At 44.0% G+C, this 19,430-nt stretch overlaps 1 protein-coding gene across 6 annotated transcripts in view; it reads left to right on the plus strand.

The window, feature by feature from the left end:
* The window catches only part of cdh23 (cadherin-related 23), a 188,980-nt gene extending 169,568 nt beyond the window's left edge, over positions 1 to 19,412 (plus strand). For 3 of the 6 annotated variants that reach the window (XM_017424252.3, XM_017424250.3, XM_017424253.3), the window contains exons 38-69: positions 687 to 908; positions 984 to 1,103; positions 2,053 to 2,233; positions 2,316 to 2,449; positions 2,637 to 2,846; positions 3,692 to 3,799; positions 4,860 to 4,962; positions 5,705 to 5,830; positions 5,907 to 6,110; positions 6,193 to 6,651; positions 7,014 to 7,130; positions 7,706 to 7,930; positions 8,582 to 8,751; positions 9,855 to 9,992; positions 10,335 to 10,454; positions 11,354 to 11,531; positions 11,684 to 11,895; positions 12,043 to 12,237; positions 12,322 to 12,435; positions 12,505 to 12,634; positions 13,516 to 13,779; positions 13,859 to 14,020; positions 14,123 to 14,379; positions 14,712 to 14,809; positions 14,917 to 15,037; positions 15,125 to 15,204; positions 15,336 to 15,376; positions 15,542 to 15,602; positions 16,001 to 16,130; positions 16,496 to 16,615; positions 16,745 to 16,855; positions 18,041 to 19,412. In XM_017424252.3, the coding sequence (XP_017279741.1) occupies positions 687 to 908; positions 984 to 1,103; positions 2,053 to 2,233; positions 2,316 to 2,449; positions 2,637 to 2,846; positions 3,692 to 3,799; positions 4,860 to 4,962; positions 5,705 to 5,830; positions 5,907 to 6,110; positions 6,193 to 6,651; positions 7,014 to 7,130; positions 7,706 to 7,930; positions 8,582 to 8,751; positions 9,855 to 9,992; positions 10,335 to 10,454; positions 11,354 to 11,531; positions 11,684 to 11,895; positions 12,043 to 12,237; positions 12,322 to 12,435; positions 12,505 to 12,634; positions 13,516 to 13,779; positions 13,859 to 14,020; positions 14,123 to 14,379; positions 14,712 to 14,809; positions 14,917 to 15,037; positions 15,125 to 15,204; positions 15,336 to 15,376; positions 15,542 to 15,602; positions 16,001 to 16,130; positions 16,496 to 16,615; positions 16,745 to 16,855; positions 18,041 to 18,382 (5,253 nt within the window). In that variant the 3' untranslated portion in view covers positions 18,383 to 19,412. Of the gene's footprint in view, positions 1 to 468; positions 559 to 686; positions 909 to 983; positions 1,104 to 2,052; positions 2,234 to 2,315; positions 2,450 to 2,636; positions 2,847 to 3,691; positions 3,800 to 4,859; positions 4,963 to 5,704; positions 5,831 to 5,906; positions 6,111 to 6,192; positions 6,652 to 7,013; positions 7,131 to 7,705; positions 7,931 to 8,581; positions 8,752 to 9,854; positions 9,993 to 10,334; positions 10,455 to 11,353; positions 11,532 to 11,683; positions 11,896 to 12,042; positions 12,238 to 12,321; positions 12,436 to 12,504; positions 12,635 to 13,515; positions 13,780 to 13,858; positions 14,021 to 14,122; positions 14,380 to 14,711; positions 14,810 to 14,916; positions 15,038 to 15,124; positions 15,205 to 15,335; positions 15,377 to 15,541; positions 15,603 to 16,000; positions 16,131 to 16,495; positions 16,616 to 16,744; positions 16,856 to 18,040 lie in introns of those variants that run through there. The other 3 variants (XM_037973729.1, XM_017424254.3, XM_037973728.1) reach the window with 3 other exon arrangements.
* Positions 19,413 to 19,430: the final 18 nt, after the last annotated feature.

A 19,430-nucleotide genomic window follows, 5' to 3' on the forward strand; every position in this document is an offset into this window, starting at 1 on the left:
AAGTGAAAGTTCAGAGTCCGAAGTTTGTGACGACCAGAAGGGAACAGGAATTTACTCTGATCTTTGTTCCACACGATTAAACTTTTACTTTTATTTATGCAACAAACACCTTCGGTGATGATGAATATGGCGCAAATTTAAAAATTTACTCTTTCAGTTCCCATGGTGTTTTTTTTTTCACTCTGTCAGTAAAATCTAGACTTTTACTTTCTTTTTTATATTTCCCAGAATGAAGGAGTTCAGCCAAATCCTTAAAGGTACTCGTCGTAAACTCTGAAATCAAACATAAAAAAGTTTATTCTGAACTCTCTTAAACAGAGTTTACATCAGAAGCTTCCCAGATATATTCAATGTAAATGAACCTCTTTACTTGTGGACTTAAACCCAAACCAGCGCGTCAAAACTGTCAAGCTTCTTTGTCCCAATCTGCTCTTTCATGGACACTTTGGATGTTTCTGTAGGTAAACAAAGTTTTCACCTGAAGACACAATAAGAGAAGTGTGCAGATTTAGTATCTGGCTTGATGGTTGGTTTTTGACTGGTCTTCTTGACTCTGCAGTGAGTTCCTTTAATAAACTCGACCTCAGTTTCAGTTCTTGTGATGCTCTTTACCTCTGCAGGGAAAGCATATTTCCTGCATCGTTGGAGTTAAATCCGTTAATTCAGTCGTTTTCTTCCGTCCGAAGGCCTCGACGACCGTTAACGTTCACATCGTGGATGAGAACGACAACGCCCCGGAGTTCCCCGAGGAGGAGTACGTCACGGTGCTGAGCGAGGGACCGGAGACTGTGGGCGCCACCATCGCCACGGTAACGGCCATCGACCCGGACGAAGGTCTGAACGGGACCCTGCGGTACGCCATCACCCAGGGCAACCTGGTGCAGACGTTCAACATCAACAACGTGACGGTGAGACGCGGTACGTGGCGTGGAGGTGCGAGCGTGCAGCTGAGCCGATGATCAACCTCCCGTCTTCTCGTTTAGGGTCGAATCACCGCCGTGAAGGAGCTGGACTACGAGATCAGCAACGGACATTATGTGTTGGTTGTCACGGCGACCGACCAGTGTCCAAAACCTGCTCTTCGCCTGACGTCCAGCACAACAGTAAATAACACGTTTCAATATTTATTTACTAAACTAACGCCTGGCAGAAGTTAGACTTCTTCTTCTTTCTTTCTTTCAGCTCATTCAAGTGATTGGGGGGGCTTTTGTTTTTTTGTAAATTTTAAAAATATTGAACTTTATTGACCAAGATGTTCCCCTTAGAGATGCATTAAAATCTCTTCTCTTCCTTTTGCAGAAACGTTGTGCTGCTTGAAAAGGGTTTCCACTTCTGCTGCTATTAGCTTTCAGCTACTATGCTGACACTTTTAGGTTTCAGTGACTGTTTTGTTTCTTTTAGTTTTTAAACTACGTTTCTGCTTTTTTACACCGTGAGATGGGACACATTACGTTATGGGTCTGTCTTTTTGTCGATCTGTTTGTGGACTGTTTCTTGTCCAAGCTCTGAATTGACAAACTGCTCAGCTGAACAGGGGTGATCCCTATTGATTTCAGGGTGACAGGTGAACCCTTTGTGAAAACCTTATCTTCGCTCCAACTTTAGACAGATGTATTCAGGGATGCTGTGAAGGAATTCATGCTTTAGATTTTTTATGTAGCCCTCTCGTTAGCTGTTGATTTGCTGGTTTTAGTAACTGTTTAGCCACTTTTAGCTTTTAGCTAATGTTTTGCTGGTTAAAGGTTTTTGATGATGATCTTTGGTTTGTTTTTGCTATTAGCTACTGTTCAATTTAGCTCGTCTTCTATTTGTTTTAGCTTTAACGTCTCAGTTTCACCTTCAACAAGTTTCAAAGTCTTAACTTTTTCTGCTTCTTCTTAGCTTTTAGCTAACATTTTGATACTTGTAGCTCCTAGCTGGCTGTTTGCTTCTTTTAGCTGAAACAACTCAGCTGCAGCTTCTTCAGTAGGTTGCATCGAAGTCCTTCAGGTTTCAGCTTCTCGCTGTATTTTTACCATCTTTGACGAAACGTTTCCTTCCTTCTCGTCTCAGGTGCTGGTGAACGTCTTGGATGTGAACGACGTGACGCCCACCTTTCCCAGAAGCTACGAGGGGCCCTTCGACGTGACAGAGGGTCAGCCAGGACCACGAGTCTGGACCCTCAAAGCCAGTGATGAAGACTCTGGTCTCAATGGCAAAGTGGAGTACAGCATCACGGGTGGAGATCTCCAGAGTCGGTGTCAGATCGTTGTTTGTTTGTTTGTTTGTGTGTTTGTGTCAGCGTATCGTCGCTGAGGTTTCTGTGTCTCCGTCAGACGAGTTCACCATTTCTCCCGTGGACGGGGAGCTCCGGGTGAGGAAGGATGTAGAGCTGGATCGAGAGACCACAGCTTTTTACAACATCACCGTCACCGCCCGAGACCTGGGAACGCCGTCTCGCAACAGCTCGGTAAGTCTCATCACATCCTCTTGAATAATCGGGAAGTTGGGAGCATCACTTCTGTATTGTGACCTGATTTTACGTATTCAGTGACCACACAAACTTTCACAAACTATACTTTTGTCATTACTTCATTATCTTCAACTGTGAACAAACAACGTATAATTGCTATAAAAGATATTCCATAAAACCTCAGGTGGTGGTTGGGGTTAATGTCCTCGACATCAACGACAACGACCCCGTCATTCTGAACTTGCCGTATAACACAAACGTGAGTGAAGCCGCCGCCATACACACTTCTGTGGCCCAAGTCCGCGCACGAGACGCAGACAGCGGACGCAACGCGCTGCTCACCTACAACATCACTGCTGGGAACCAGGATGGAGCCTTCTACATCATGGACACGGTGAGATGAGCGGAAAGTTGACTAGCTTCGTTTTTAGGCATCGAACATCCTGTGGAAGCATGTGGGGTTCAGAGGACGTACGATGATGATGCTTCCTGTTTGCTGTTATCAAACCTGAGGAGAACCAACATGGTTCCATCTATAACCAGTAACTACAGACAGATATCTGCCTGTTCATCCGCCTGGTAACTCGTCTTTATTGTTGTGTAACTAAAATGAAAATATTCTGGGAGGTTACTTCAAGATTGAGTCCGATGTCGGATTCTTTTATCCTTCACGTGGTTTTTTTTATTGGTAAAGTCACATTTCTCACTGTTCAATCAACTAAAAAAAGTTTTATTTCCTTCAAAAATGGAGCAGGAAGTGAAGTGAGATTTATTTATATAGCACTTTTAGGCAACAAGGGGATCCAAAGTGCTTTACAACAGAAACAACAACAAAATCCGTACATAATGAAATAGAATGAAACACAAAAAACAAGGAATAAGGACTGAGACAGTCAGGAGTACTGAAGCTGAAGGACTTTTACCTCAAACTTGGTTGTTAAAGCTAAAGAAGCAGCTCACTAGCTAAAAGCTAAAGGTAGCAAATGGCTAGCTGAAAGTAGCATTTGTCCAAATAAATCATAAAGATTAGTTACACATGTCTGTAACTGAGTCGGATCTCTCCGATGATCAGTTTCAGAGTTGGATCCAAATCCATCCAGGCTGCTCTAAGTTATTCTTCTCCAAACTTTCTTTTTTCCCTACAGTTCGTAAGTCTGTGTGGCTGAACAGTTATCACATCTTCTCTGTAAAGCATATTGGGTTGGTGTGTAATGATTTACTCCTGTTTGTGTCTCGCAGACAGGTGTGGTGCAGGTGAACAGACCTCTGGACAGAGAGCGAATAGCTGAGTATGTTCTCACCGTCACCGTTAAGGACAACCCGGAGAACCCCCGCAACGCCCGCAGGGTAACTCCACCCTCCTACCTGATCACTTAAACCAGGGGTGGCCAATCCTGGTCCTCAGGGCCACCATCCTGCATGTTTTCCTTGTTCCTCTGCTCCAACACACCTGATTCATGGTTAAATCACCTCTTCATGTTCTGCAGAAGCCTGTTAATCACCCATTGATTCAGATCAGGTGTGTTGGAGCAGAGGAACAAGTAAAACCTGCAGGATGGAGGCCCTGAGGACCAGGATTGGCCACTCCTGCCTTAAACTGTCGAAAGGAAACAATCACAACCTTAATTATGGGAAAAGAAGACATTTGGGGACGTGTCCTCCCTGATCCAACGCGCCACCTCTGACCAGTTCAGACAGAATGTGACGGGCAGAAAAACGTCCTCTCATCGTCTCAGAGAAGACGTATTCTGCTGCTCAGAGTTGCCTCAGATTCTCTGCTGATATTCCTTTATGGTAAATTTGTAAACGCTCACAAGGTAGCAAGACCTAATACAGCTAATATATTTTATACAAAAAAAGGGAGGATTTCAAAATATCCTAAATATAATTTTTTATTAACTTTTCCTCCCAGAAATTTATCTCTGAAATACATATTTTTAAAAATAATGTGTTTATATTTTACAGGATTGCAGACATTTTAAAATTAAAGCACTGGAGACATTTAAAGCACAGCTGCTTTTGCTCAAAAAAACAGAACTGTGTGTGGAAGGAGAGAAACTCCTGTTGCTGTAATTTGCAAACCCGTTAACCACCGAGCCTGTTGGGTCGTGCACACTGCTGCAAACCCCGTCCTGGTAAAGTCCCCACAGCGACAGTGGTTACGTCTGCAGTACGACCTGCTAAGTTGTTTCCCCTCCTTTTTCTCCCACCCATCCAAACCTCACCGCGTTCTCGTCAAGGATGCTCGGACCTGGAGCCCATCCTTGCCGGGTCAACTGGGCCGCTAATATTTTGAAGTGAATCAGTTAATCATGCATGTCCTGAAGGGGAACAAACATGTCCCGTAAGGCCATGAAGACTTCCTCTTACAGCCGCCTGTTTGTCTCTTTTTGTCCCGAACCATCAGGACTCGGACTTCTTGGTCGTCACCATCCTGGACGAGAACGACAACAGGCCGATATTCACAAAGACCAGCTACAGAGCTGAAATCATGGAGAACTCTGCAGCAGGTGACGCTTTCATCTTCAGCGGGCTGAGCTATATTTGCAACACCTAGCAGAAGAACTGTAACACTGTCTCCACCACTTCCTGACTTTGTTTATGCACAGCTCACACTTTTTTCACGTTGTGGGTCACAAAGAAAGACTGACAGCTGTTTTTACTTTCAAGGTTGAAACGATTTCATGTAGATTTAAACTTGTTTCAATAACAAGTCTGACTGTCAAACTGATCAGAGCTACATGGTGTTGTATTTTATCAGTCCAATTCAGTTTATTTTTATATATATATATAGCACCAATTTACAACATAAGGGCACTGTACAAAAGAATAAAAAACTATTCCAAGTCTTAAAACCAATTCAGTCTGAAACAAATCCAGATTTTAATTTAATTACAGTTCATTTAAACCAATTATAATGTAATACATTCACATACAGTGTTTTATAAAATGCCAATTAGTTAATCTATACAATTCAAAATGACGTTTTTTAGTTTTTCGCTGTTTTGTCAACCAAACATTGTGAAATTTAACTATTCTTGGGGAAACTACATTACACAGATAAGTTAATATCTGTGTTTATTTAAATTTTTCATTAACACTACATATGCTGGAGTATTTTATGCACAAAGAGAGAAGCAACACTGACCTAAGTTAGGGTGAAACTGTCTAGCTTGCTGATTTTTATCTAAAATATTAACTCCCTGCTGTTCCTCCAAACGTCTTGTCTCCCGATCTTGTCCTGCTCTTCAGGCAGCACTGTAACCGTCCTGAATGGGCCGATTCTGGCTGAGGATAAGGACATCGGGCCTAATGCGGTGGTGAAGTACCGGCTGCTGGGAGCAAGAGTGGACCTCTTCACCGTTGACCCTGACACCGGTAACGCTGTCTCTCTTGCAGGAAGCCACGAAGAAGAAACTTGTGAAAAGCTTCACGCCTCCGTTTCTCCCTCCAGGTGTCATCCTGGTGCGTCAGGGAGCAAAGCTGGATCGGGAAGCGTTTCAGGAGCCTCGAGTGGAGCTGATTATAGTTGGGGAGGACATCGGAGGTTTGAACAACAGCGTGCCCCTCACTGTTACGATTCTGGACCAGAACGACAACGACCCCGTCTTCAACCCGTCCAGTTTCAGCGTCCGTCTTCCAGAGAACAGCCCCAACGGTGGGTGAAAGGTCTGAGAGAAACATCGTTGTAGCCCGAAGATATAAATGTTCATTCACGTGTGTGTCTTCGTCACTTCCAGGTGTGGTGGTGACTCAGCTGTCCGCCACCGACGCCGACTCCGGCTCTAACGGCTGGCTCATGTATCGATTAGAAAGCGGCGCTCAGGACCGCTTCTTGGTGGACCCGCTCTCCGGGGCCGTCTTGGTGGGCAATGCCACGCTGGACAGGGAGGAGCGCGCCTCCTACCGCCTCGTCGTGATGGCAACCGATCGTGGCACGCCGCCGAGGTCGGGCACAGCCACCCTGACGATCATCCTGGACGACGTCAATGACTCAAGGCCACGTTTTCTGGAGCCTGTAACCATGATTAATGTGAATGAGTCAACGTCCGTTGGTACGGTGGTAGCCACACTTACTGCTGAAGACCCCGATCTTCATCCACGGCTTGAGTATTACATCATCTCAGTGGAGGCAAAGGATGATGGGAACAACCCAGTCGATGGCCTGCAGGACTCCTTTGGTATTGATTTACACACAGGTGAGTCCTGGATTTCTGCCACAGTGATAATGTCGTATTATGGGGACTAATGATGTTGCATTTTAAAGGGGACCGGTCTGTGGGCTGAAACAAAACCTGCTCATTACATTTAAGACACAAAATTATTCTCAGATGTTCAGATTTCACCTGATCAGGTCTGCCTGAGTGAATGAGCCGTTTTGGGGCTACGGCCTTCTGAATAAAGATCCGTTTTATGGGGTATTTTTGTTGCGCTTGGACTGTTTCTAGAAGCAGGAGATACCCAAATGGAATCACAAAAACATGCAAAAAGAGATTTTTGCATAATAGGTTCCCTTCAAGTTTCATTTAGGGAAATAATACGTGTTTTGGGGAATTTTCAGGAGCCGTATTTGTGCACATGCTGCTCAACAGAGAGAAGGTAGCTACGTTTGAGATCATCGTGTCTGTCCATGACAATGCAAGTGACATTATTGACAAATCCGTCAGTATTCCCAATGGTAAGTCCACCTCGTACCAATCTTTATATTCTGTTCAGCTGCTGCAGTTCTAATGATGCCAACCTATAAGCACTAAAGCACCTTTATTACTATTCAGACGTTAATTTTCCATTTCTGTGATGCTGTTTTGGATAAAAACACCATAGGGAATTTTGATTTAATCTTTGATAAAATTCAGCAAAAAATAATAATTACACAGACACCAATCAGATTTTGGCAAAACAGACAGATGTTCTTTGGAGCTCTAAAGAGAGGAATACTTTAAGCGCTTCTTAATCCCACAAACTTTTCACTTTTTATAGATTGTGTTCATTAAAATGTAGGTATTTTAGTCTTTTTTCACCTAGTGGGTGTCTCACTGCTGTTGGACTGATGTGCACACCCAAACTCTCATTAACTTCTACTCCAACCGATCTGAGCTCTGCAAACTACCAGTAAAATAATTACTGCGAATGATCGTTTTCACACAGTGACTGTCTGAGGCTCACTTTCCAGTCTGCCGTTTTGCCAGCTTCTAAAACGTTTCACGTTTTTCGCTTCCCGCGTCTCGAATCGGGATCTTTTTTCCCCCGCAGCGAGGCTAACCATCAACGTGTTGGACGTCAACGACAACGCGCCTCGCTTTCGACCGTTCGGAGTGACCAACTTCACGGAGCAGATTTTGGAAGGGGCTCAGCCCGGCACGACGCTGCTGTCTGTGTCGGCTGTCGACCCGGATAAAGGTCCCAACGGTCAGGTGACCTACTACCTGCTCCACTTACCGAGAGGCGACTACGTCAGACTGGAGGACCCTTCCATCGGTACGGGACAAACACTGTGACGATATTCTTCCTTCCTACAATATTATTATTAGCTTAATTAATCATAATTTGTGTGAATGCTGAGTCAGCATTTGCACTTATTTTTCTGTATGTATTTCTGCAGACTTTGTGCTATTTTAGCTGTTAATATAGCAAAACATACAGCTCATTTTGCTTTTTGTAACTATTATACTTTTCACATTTTTTCTATTTTATTTGCAAATATTTTCACCATTAAAAATACACAGAACTTTTCAATTCCTTCAGAAACTTTCTTTTTGAAATCTGCTTCAGTTTCCGTCTTCTTGTGCTACTTTTAGCTTTTAACTGACTTGTGCAACTTTTGTTATCGTCGGTTTTATTTTTATAACACGTTTAAAAACAACAAGGCGACCAAAGTGCTTTTCAAGCTGGTTATAAAAAACAAACAGGAAACAGTCAATAAAATAAACTGAATAAAATCACACAAACACAGAGCTGGAAACGTTTAGTTTCCAGCTTCTTTTTGCTGCTTTTAATTAGCGTATTGCTCCTTTCAGCTTTTAGCTAACGTTCTTTTTTTTAGCTTTAACAACTCAGTTTGTTTCTTCAGCAGTCGTTCAGCTTTAACACCACAGTTTCAGAGAAAATCCTCTAAATCAAATGTTACAGGGAAGATAGTGGCCAACCAGACGGTGGATTTCGAGCTGATACAGTGGCTGAACTTCACCATTCGGGCTCAGGACCACGGCAGCCCTCCCAGAAGTGCCGAGCTGCCGGTTTATCTGCGCATTGTGGACGTCAACGACAACAACCCCGTCTTCCTGCAGCCCTCCTATCAGGTATCGAGCTGATTCGATTTGTGCATTTCAGCTCCAGGTGGCAGGAAAAACACAGGTTCCACTTTTAATATTATTAGTTACATCTGAAGTCTAAATAAAACTAATTACCTGTAAATATAAGGCTGGATTAATCGGACTATACAGCAAATAAGTTATGTATCATTGTTTGGCAGAGGCTTAATAATAATGTTTTTGCCTCAGTGAGCCTGTGTCTGTTAGCAAAATATCTCATAAACCACTGGACAGATTTTAATGAAAACTGAATAAAATCTTCATCAACCTGATTCAAGATGAGCACTTCAGCTTCCAAACCTCATAAAACACAAAACAGACTGAATTTCTGTGAATCTTAACAACACTGAGCTGAAATTAGGTGTGGTAGTAGCTGAGAGTCATTCACAACACATAGTTATAGTTATTTTATTCTTATTTTTAAGATCCTCGTCATTTCTCGACGTAAGACAGGGGAGTCAAACCCAGTGACGCAAGGGGGCCAAAATTAAAAATTCCGTCTTAGCCAAGGGCCAATCATGATCAATATTTATTAAAAATTACATAAATTAATTAGTTTTAGATGTATTATGTCAACTCATTCATATAGAAATATCAATGACCTTTTCCCAGTTACAGATTATACAGAATTTAGAGCAAACAGACTTTAATGAACACAGACAAATAGATCAAACTTCAAAAAGCTCATTAGCAGTCATTTCTTACGCCTCACTCAGCTTTTAAATGAATTTTTTAACATTAAAACAGACAAAAACCTGATCATACAGAAGTTAAAACTATATATTGTTGGCTTCTAAGTCAATGTCAGAGAAAACTTCACTAATTAGGCTCAGTTTTTTTAAGCAAAATAAGAATCAGAGACTCGATCTGTCCCAGACTGGAGGGCCGGATCTGGCCCGCGGGCCTTGACTTTGACACGTGTGACGTAAGATCTTAGTTCTAAGAAGCGTCAGGCGATGTGGATTCCTTCAAGGAATACTAGAGCTTTAATTTTGAAAGGTTTCCTGCCACAGCAGCCATTTTGGTATTGACTCGAAACATAAAGCATTTTGTTCTGCCGTAGATAAAAGTTTGTTTCTCTTGTTTTTTAGGAGCCTGTGTTTGAGAACGTGAACTTGGGCACCACGATACTTCAGGTCAGAGCCACAGATGCTGATTCTGGACTCTTTGCTGTGATCGAGTACAGCCTCGTGGACGGAGAGGGCAAGTTTGACATCAGACCAACCACTGTGAGTTAAAGACCTGACGAATGAAACAACCCTTTGCTGAGCACTTTACAACTCTTTTTATTTTAAGGGTAGTTGGTTTGAACCACAGAAAATGGCAGACATTTCCTCTTCGAGAGCTCAGAGAAAAGATCAAACTGTGTTGACTGGTAAGAAACAGTCTGCCGTGTTTTCTCTCAGAGTGACGCCGAACATCATCCTGCCTGGAAATGAATCTTTAAACAAAACCTTTGGGTGTCCTAAGAGCGCCTTACCCGCCCCGTTTGGGTCCAAAATAATGTCCTGATAACACCACCCCTCCCTGTAAGTGCTTCCTTCCTAATCATTCCTCCTCCTTTTTGTAAGGGAGAGATCTACATCCTGTCCCCTCTGGACAGAGAGACAAAGGACCACTACACTTTAACCGCTGTTGCCCGGGACAACCCCGGGGGGAGCCCGAACAACCGGAGGGAGAACTCAGTTCAGGTAGAACGACCCGTGCCGGATGATGGGAACCTTCTGACCTCATTTTACAGTCGGTTCATAAACTGTAGTTATATCAGCTTCAGTTTAGGTGCATGCACGAAGGTCGGGTTCTGTGGAAAGGTGAACATCTTACCTGCTGTAGATGGTTCTTTGAACAACCTCAGTTCAGAGAAACGCCAGAACCAAAGTGGGTCGCTACCATCTTAAAACAAATCAAACTTCATTCAAACCCTTTTTCATAATCCTTCACACCAACATCAGCTTTGATTACATGAAATTCTGCAGTTATAGTGGCAGCAACAGCTAGCTGTAGCACTTCCAGCAGGAATATCATAATATATGTAATGAAAACTGATGGCCGTGTAAAGAATCTCACTCAGCTGCGACTCCTGGTGACTGGTTAGTAAGCTTCACGAGTCTCCAAAATGTCTCTAAATGTTTAAATTTCGTTTCATGAGCCGCAGAGACTCGCTGTCGTGTCACCTGAATTTTAAACAGTCAAAAAATATGTCTGACAAATTTTCTTTTATAATAGTTGCAGCCCTGGAGGTGTGTTTGACACCTGCACCGAATTTCTCCTCCAGCCTGAATGTTCGACCTGAAAACCATGCCGATTATAAATTATAATTATAAAAAAAAGATGCTCTAAATCTGCCTCTTAGTTTAAAAAATGTGCTTCAGTAGATTAAATCATAAAGGTAAGAGTTATTCAAAGAAATAAGCAAGAAATATTCTCACTGTTCCTAACTTTCCACAGAACCCTGCTTCAGATTTGTCATAAAGATTCCTTTAATATGTTCAGAAAGTCGGTTTATTTCCCTTAAATGCATCTTTAAATGTGTCAGTTGTTGTGGATGAGTTCTAGTCTCTAATCTGAGGCTGATCTTACGACACATCAGGTTCTGGTGACGGTTCTGGACGTCAACGATTATCGGCCTCGCTTCACATCCAAAGTGTTCAACACCAGCGTGTTTGAGAACGAGCCCAGTGGAACGTCGGTGATAACCATCACAGCCGTTGACCTGGATGAAGGACAGAACGCTGCACTCTTCTACAGCATGCTCGGGTCAAACTTAGGTATGAATTTACACACGAAAGGGAATTTTGTACAAGTTAGAAATGACCTTTTTGTAAAAGTAACAGATTTAGGAGTGATTAAACCTTAATGAAGCACGTTTGAAGCCAGTCTTGGGTCAGTATTTGCATATATATCGTTTCTGGTGTTTCAGATGCATTCAACCTGGATCCGATCACCGGATTGGTGCGTTCCCGCCGCCTGCTTCAGTCTTCAGAGCGCTTCAACTTCACGGTGGTGGCGACAGATCAGGGCCGCCCTCCTCTGTGGGGCACCGCAGACCTGATCATCACAGTCATAGACGTTAATGACAACAGGCCCGTGTTCGTCCGGCCTGCCAACGGAACCATTATTCATATCACTGAGGTATCTGCCATCAGCTGAGGGTTCAGATCTGTTTTTTTCTGCTAATAAGAATAGATTTGTTGTGGTTTGCGGTGATTAGTGGAAATCAGCCCAAACGACTCAGTTTTAGCTCTTTTCTCAGACAGATATTTTTGGTTTTCTGTGCAGGAGCAGCCGCCGGGTCTGCCAGTGTATGAGGTGCATGCAACCGACGCTGACGCCGGGGTGAACGGAGAGGTCCGCTACGCCTTCCTGCAGACAGGAGCGGGGAACAGAGACTGGGAGAACTTCCACATCGATGCCATGTCGGGGGTCATCACCACAACTGTGAAACTGGACCGAGAAAAACAGGCCCTGTACAGCGTGAGTCCGCCGTTCCCCTGCAGGTTCTGCATCAGGAATCGTGCGACCCCACGTGTCTAACTCTGTGCACGTTTCCCCTCGCAGCTCATCATTGTGGCCCGCGACCTGGGTCAGCCGGTGCCGTACGAGACCACGCAGCCTCTGCAGGTGGCGCTGCTGGACGTCGACGACAATGAACCGGTCTTCCTCAAACCACCGGTGAGAGTTGAGCTCTGATCACGTCCGTAGGTGCGGGACTGTGTGTTTGACGTAATGTCCTCCTCTCAGCGCGGCAGCTTGACGTACCAGAAGCTGACGGTGCTCGAACAGTCTCCTCCAGGAACCGTGGTCGGCAACGTGACCAGAGCTGTGGACGCTGACGAGGGCTCCAACGCCATCGTCTACTATTTCATTGCAGGTCATAACCAGAACCTTGGAAAAGTCCTCATTCTGTAACGTTCCAACCACACACCTCAAAGTATTTTATGTTATAGATTAATACAAAATATAATTATGAGGAGGAGGAAAATGATTCATTGTTTAAATTTTCGTTTTACAAATAAAAATCAGAAAAGTGTGACGTAAATTTGTATTCAGCCTTTTTTTACTCTGATACTCTGAACTAAAATCCAATCAACCAATCAGCTTAAGCCATTTATATATCTTTCATTTTGATTGACAGCAGAGTGCTGCAACGTTTGGATTATGTAACTTTTTTATTTTTCATAATTTTCAACTTTATTTAAAAATAAAATTCCCCTTTGAGATCTCTTCAGTAACTCAAACGTCTCTTTTCCAAATCTGCTTCAGCATACTTGCTTTATTTTTAGCTTCTCTTGTGCTACTTTTAGCTTGTAGCTCATGTTTTGATATTTTAGTTACTATTCTGCTACTTTTAGCTATATTTCTCTGATTTTAGTATCTGTTTTGATACTTTTAGCTACAGTTTTGGCTCCTTCAGCAAATTTCTTTTGCATTTGTTTTTTAGCCTTTCTGCTACTTTTGTTTTAGCTACCCTGTTCTTACTTTTAGCTTTAAGTTAACCCTTTGCTGCTTTTAGTTTCTAGCTAACTAGTTTAAGGAATACAACAGTGTAGTTTCTGTCACGTTTAGATCATTTAGCAGTTTGTTATTGCAGAACTTTTACCCCATTAGTTATTTTAGATTAACCCACTTATGTCCTAAATCCAAGAATGCAGAATAATGAGTTTTCCGCTGATTTACTGTCTGCTCATTGTGTGGTTGCAATAAAGCTTGAGACTGATGAGGACGTTTGTATGGATCCATCTCTTCCTGAAGGAGGAAACAACGATGGAAACTTTGCTCTGAGTCTGGAAGGAGAACTGAGGGTGCTGAAGGAGCTGGACCGGGAGGAAGTACCCGTCTACTCCATCATCATCAAGGCTTCCAGCAACAGGAGCTGGACTCCTCCCAGAGGTCAGAGGTCATTGCAGGCCCGAGCCTTGGACCCCACTCTTGACCCGAGCCTGCTGGAAGTCCGGATCGAACTGGAAGACATCAACGACCAGACTCCACGCTTCACGAAGGCTGAATACACGGCAGGTAATCAGGTGCTGCAGGGGCGGGTCTGTTGGTCCGTTCAGAACCAGAATAATCCTTCATCTTTGCTGCCTTGATTCAGGAGTTGCAGCAAATGCCAAAGTGGGCTCAGAGCTCATCAAGGTGTTGGCGATAGACAATGACGTCGGTAACAACAGCGTGGTCCAGTACCATGTAGTTACAATCCGCTACTTCCAGACCCAAAGCAACGGCAGCGAGGACGTAGGCAACATCTTCATCATTGGTGAGTCTTCCATCCTTTTCAGGCTGTTTTAATGAAATGATTTACAACTTCTGCAGGATTTCAGTGCGATTTGTTTCCTTCTCTGTCCTGTAACCACAACAGGTCTGTCAGATGGAATCATCCGCACCTATGACCTCTTCACCTCCTACAATCCAGGCTACTTCCAGCTGGAGATTTTAGCCTGCGACCTCGCCGGGCACAGCGCCACCTCCAACGTGAACATCTACATCCTCCGAGACGACCAGAGGGTCAAGATCGTCTTCAACGAGATTCCTGACTGGGTCCGTGAGAACCAGGATGACTTCATCAGCCTCCTGTCCAACATCACCGGAGCCATCGTAAACCTGGATGACATACAGGTGAGCCTGCTTTTTCATATTTTGTTCTATTTTAGCCATTCATATGTCTACATATTAATTCAGAAGAGTTTTGGTTTTTGTAAGTTTTACACTTTTCAAAATATTAAATTTTATCTGCAAATATTTCTCTAAAGAAATACGTTGAGATCTCATCAGATCCTTCAAAAACCTGTTCTCTCGTTAATCAGCTTTAGTGTTCTTCCTCTGATTCTGTAGTCTTTAGCGAGCTGTAACATCATTTTCAGCAGCCTTCAGCTCAGCATCCACGCTGCAGTTTCTTTAGAGCTTTACTGAACTTGTCTTTTTATTTTTCATCCGTTCATGTCGTCTAGTTCCACGTGGACAAAAAGGGCAGAGTGAGCTACGCTCAGACCGACATGCTCATCCACGTGGTCAACAATCAGACCAACACCATCCTCGACGTTGAAAGGTCTTGTCTGATTTTGTGCTTTTATTCCAAAGCTGTAGAGCCTTATTTCCGTCCACATCGATTACAGGTTATAGATGAAGGCCTCTCTGGTGTTCCACTCTCTGCAGGGTAATCCAGATGATCGATGAGAACAAGGAGCAGCTGAGGAACCTGTTTAGAACATACAACGTGGTGGACGTTCAACCGGCTGTTGGCGACAAACTGCCTGATGACATCTCCACACTGCAGGTCTGCAGGGCTTCCTACTCGGCTGTGGATGTTGTTTTGTTCTGGTGTTTTTCAGTTTTTTAGTTTGTTTTTTCCTTCCTTTCCCAGCTGGTCATCATCATCCTGGCTGTGCTGCTGTGCTTGGCAGGAATTCTGTTTGTAACGATGAACTGGCATTATCGCAGAGTGTAAGAATCCTTCACATTTTATTTATTTTTTATCTCACTCTTGCAGCTTTCTTCTGAAGACTGGGTATTTAAAATCAGACGGCATGCATCATGTTATCAACATATTTATCCAAATGTTGTTTGTGTTGCAGACACCAAAGGAAGCTTAAAGCGATCGTTGCAGGATCAACAGGTGAGACGGGAGTTTTTTATTCTGTCAGTGCTGATTCAGCTTTCACTTTTAGCTTTTAGCTTGGCTACTTTTAGCTAGCCTTTAACTTTACTAACTCAGTTTCAGGTCCTCAGCAGTCAGTCAGTCCTCAGCTTTTCAGTGTTTTTCTTACCCTCTGGCCTACAGGAAACCAGGGTCTAATGGATATCCTGGACATGCCCAACACTAACAAGTACTCCTTCGAGGGGTGAGATAATGGCTGCATTTCTACACCTGAGAGGCAAATATTCACAGATTTACTGCTAAACCAACCGAAACAATCCTGGAACATAGATCCTGACCATACAGATTCACGCTTTTCTTTACTGTATGCTTGTTTCGATTTTAACAGATTAACCACACCAATAAAGTATGATAAACTAGAACATTTCTGCAGAAATATTGAAGGGGGGGGGCCACTGCATGTCTATCTTCATGTGCAGTAGAGCCTAACTAACTGGAGGCTAACTTTAGCTTTTAGCTTTCTGGCACAGGTAGGGATTTGCTCCGCTCTTATTTGCAGCAGCAGCAGAACAGTCGTTGCATTTAAAAGCCCTGCCGTCCCTGTCAGCGACAGATGTCACGTCGTCTTTTTGTCCTCCGCAGAGCTAATCCCGTTTGGCTCGACCCGTTCTGCCGGAACCTGGAGCTGGCTGCTCAGGCCGACCATGAGGACGACCTGCCGGAGAACCTGAGTGAGATCACGGACCTGTGGAACAGCCCTGCGCGCACTCATGTCAGTACACGCCTGGCTTTTAAGCACGATAAATCTGTTTGTCTGTACCGTTAAATTATCTCATGAACAACGTTTTTTATTTTAATTAAACTTTCAGAAAGTAATCATTGGATGTACCTTCACAAATTAACTTTTGGAGTCAACCCAATTTAAGATGGCCACCACAGCTAATTGCCAGCTAACTCAGTCAGTGTCAGAGATATTGAGCTACAGTTTGATGTGGTAGTAGCTGAGAGTCATTCCAAACAGACCACAGCTTATTTCTCATCAGACGATCTTGGTCTTAAAGCAGGATAGGCGGCGGGCGACATGCATCCGTTCACAGCGTGCAGGGACTTTACTCGTGATCGGCTTTATCCTCGCAGGGCACCTTCGGTCGAGAGCCTCAGGCGAGGCCGGAGGATGATCGGTACCTGAGGGCGGCCATTCAGGAGTACGACAACATCGCTAAGCTGGGCCAGATCATGAGGGAGGGGCCTATCAAGGTGAGCCCCGTGGGTCTGACAGTGCAGCGTTTTGAACCACTTCCTCCTGAGAACGAACCCAAACTTGGAGCTGTTGGTTATAAAAACTGTGAAGGGGATTGTGTTTGACCCTGAGTGCTCTCCTGTCAGGGTTCCCTGCTCAAGGTGGTTCTAGACGACTACCTGAGGCTGAAAAAGCTCTTTGCAGCGCGGCTTGTCACCGTTTCCACCAGCCAGGGAGATAAATCATCGGTCACTGAGGTGGGATTAAAGGTTGATCTGTTCCTCCCCGTCTCTGCTCGACGGCGACCCGCTTCTTCTCAGAGTTCTTTTCCTGTCGTCACCTTTTAACTTCTGCTTCTTTCTCACCCTCAGCCAGTTTCCTGTTATTAAGGTGTTTTTTCCATCACAAAATTTGTCAGTAAATTTTGGCTGCGGCTTCCAGTGAAGCATTCGGTGTGAACTTTCTGCATTTCTATTCCTTTTCCTCTGATGTGAGTCCCGCTAACAAGTTTGCCTAATTATCGCCCACCACCGGCAGAAGCCAGATGATGATGTTTTCATTACCAAAATACCTCATGGACCACTGGACAAATTTTAATGACGCTTTCAAAAGATAATCATTGGACGTACATCTAAAACAGAGCTCAATTCAAGATGTCCGACACAAAAATGACTTTAACTCAGGCGATCGTAGAGATGTTTGAGACAAAATGAGATGAGATTCATTCACAACTTGGGCTGCCAACGATCAGAAACTGAAATAAGGAACAGGGACTGATCAGGAGGGGACACTTCAGGTGATATTCAGCTGTTTCTACTCCGAGTGGTGTCAAGGAGAACACAAGATTTAACACATTCAGGCCCACGTTAGAAGAGTCAGTGTCAGCCCTGCTACTTTTAGCTTTAACAGCTCCGTTTCAGCGCTCAGCGTTCACACTGCATTCTCACAGAAAACGCATTTTCTCTCATCTGAAATCTGCCGACACTTTAAATAAAAAACTGTCCAATTTAAGAGGAGAAGCAGCTTCAGCAACAGGGAAAAGAAACAAGATTCTTCAGCTGTGATTGGACTGAATCCCTGTTTTACGTGTTTCATTTATCATCTCTAAACAGATTTGAATTGGTTCTTATTTTAGGGGACAGTTGGGAACCGAGTCCAACACATATTCTGAGCGAGATATCTTGCAACATTGCAAGGATTACACACAACGTCATTCTCATCAAAAGATGATCTTAGATTGAAACTCTTTAATGAAAGGCGGCGGGTGATATGCATTCCTGCAGGAACTTCTTGGCCTTTTATTAACTAAGGTTTAAGGTGGTGGTGTTTGTTCTCTGCTGATCTGTTTTACTTCCTGTAATCCTCAGATTTCTCTCCTGAAAACGTTCATCTGACTCTTTTATACTTTTTGTTTAATTCTTTTTGTGTTCCGCCTCCCGAAGCTCATCCAGAGCGACCTGGACGACGACGAGGACGAGCGTCTGAGCGTGGGCGGAGGCCGCGGCACTCTGCGCTTTAAGCACAAACTCCCCGTGGAGCTGAAAGGCCCCGAAGGCGTGCACGTGGTCCACGGCAGCACGGGCACCCTCCTGACCTCTGACCTCAGCAGCCTGCCCGAGGAGGACCAGCGGGCCCTGGCGCGTTCTCTGGAGGCGCTCGACGCCGACGGGGTGCTGTACTCGGAGCGTAACGCCCGCACCGAGTCGGCCAAGTCCACCCCGATGCACCGCCACAAGGACAGCGACACGCTGTCGGAGAGCCCGCTGGAAATCACCGAGTTATGACTAGCCGAGGCCTCGCTGGTCTGAGCACAGCATCCGGGGGCTCGTGTGTGTCCTCGTGCCTCCATACCGCCAACCCGGTACGGTTCGGAGAGGATGGGAGGAGTGTGTGCAGTCTGAGGAGCGTCATCGGAGACACGTCCCCTCGCCACTGGGTTGGTTTGAGTGGGTTTAAAGATGGTCACATGTCACGACGAGCTTCGAAAGGTGTATTCTAACAACCTTCAGGAAAAGAACGCAGGAACCGGTATGATCCAGGTTCATCGTGGAAGAGTCGAACCATGACCTCAGAATCATCAAAAGGTGCCTCATTCTATCTGATTTAAAAAAAAAATACAAAAAACATCATGCCTGGACTGCAGACACTCACACACACACACACAGAAAAATTAAAACACTCAGACCAGCAAACGGCCACTAAAGGAACTCTGAGGAGGAAAACCAATCAGGATTTTTTGAATAATGATGCCCTCGGCGTTGACTTTTATTTCCTTTTTTGTTGTTTGAAAATCCTTTAATTCAAACCCTGATTCCAAACGAAGAAAAGGAAGAACCGTAGTGACTGAACTCAGACCACGTTTGTTTTTGTGACTGAAGCTCAAGGAAGAAAACAAAAGTTTATTTATAAATGGAAATAAATGATTAACTGTACGTTTTTATAGACTTAAAGATGGCGACATGCCCAATGACTTTACACTGCCACGCGGAGGAGTCACGCTCTAAACGAGCTACTTTACTTTTATTTTATACAAAACATGGACTTGAGATATTTTTAAAGAAAATTCCGGCTTACCAAACTGTGTAGGTGGCGTTGGATGTTTGGCGTATGAGTATTTTGTGCTTTGGTGACACGTCGACTCGTTTTGTTTGTATTCTGTTGGAGTGCTGTGTTTTAAAAATGTATTTTTTTATATTTTCTCTTTGTTAAACCTACTTTCAGGAACCATGTTGTGGGATGATATGTGATAATAAAATGTCCGGCCAGATAAAGGAATCTGAAATCTTGTTGACCTCAACAGTAAATACTTCTGCTTCCTTTCTAACAAAACAA

Source organism: Kryptolebias marmoratus, linkage group LG22 (genome assembly GCF_001649575.2).
Source record: "Kryptolebias marmoratus isolate JLee-2015 linkage group LG22, ASM164957v2, whole genome shotgun sequence".
Lineage (NCBI taxonomy): Eukaryota > Metazoa > Chordata > Actinopteri > Cyprinodontiformes > Rivulidae > Kryptolebias > Kryptolebias marmoratus.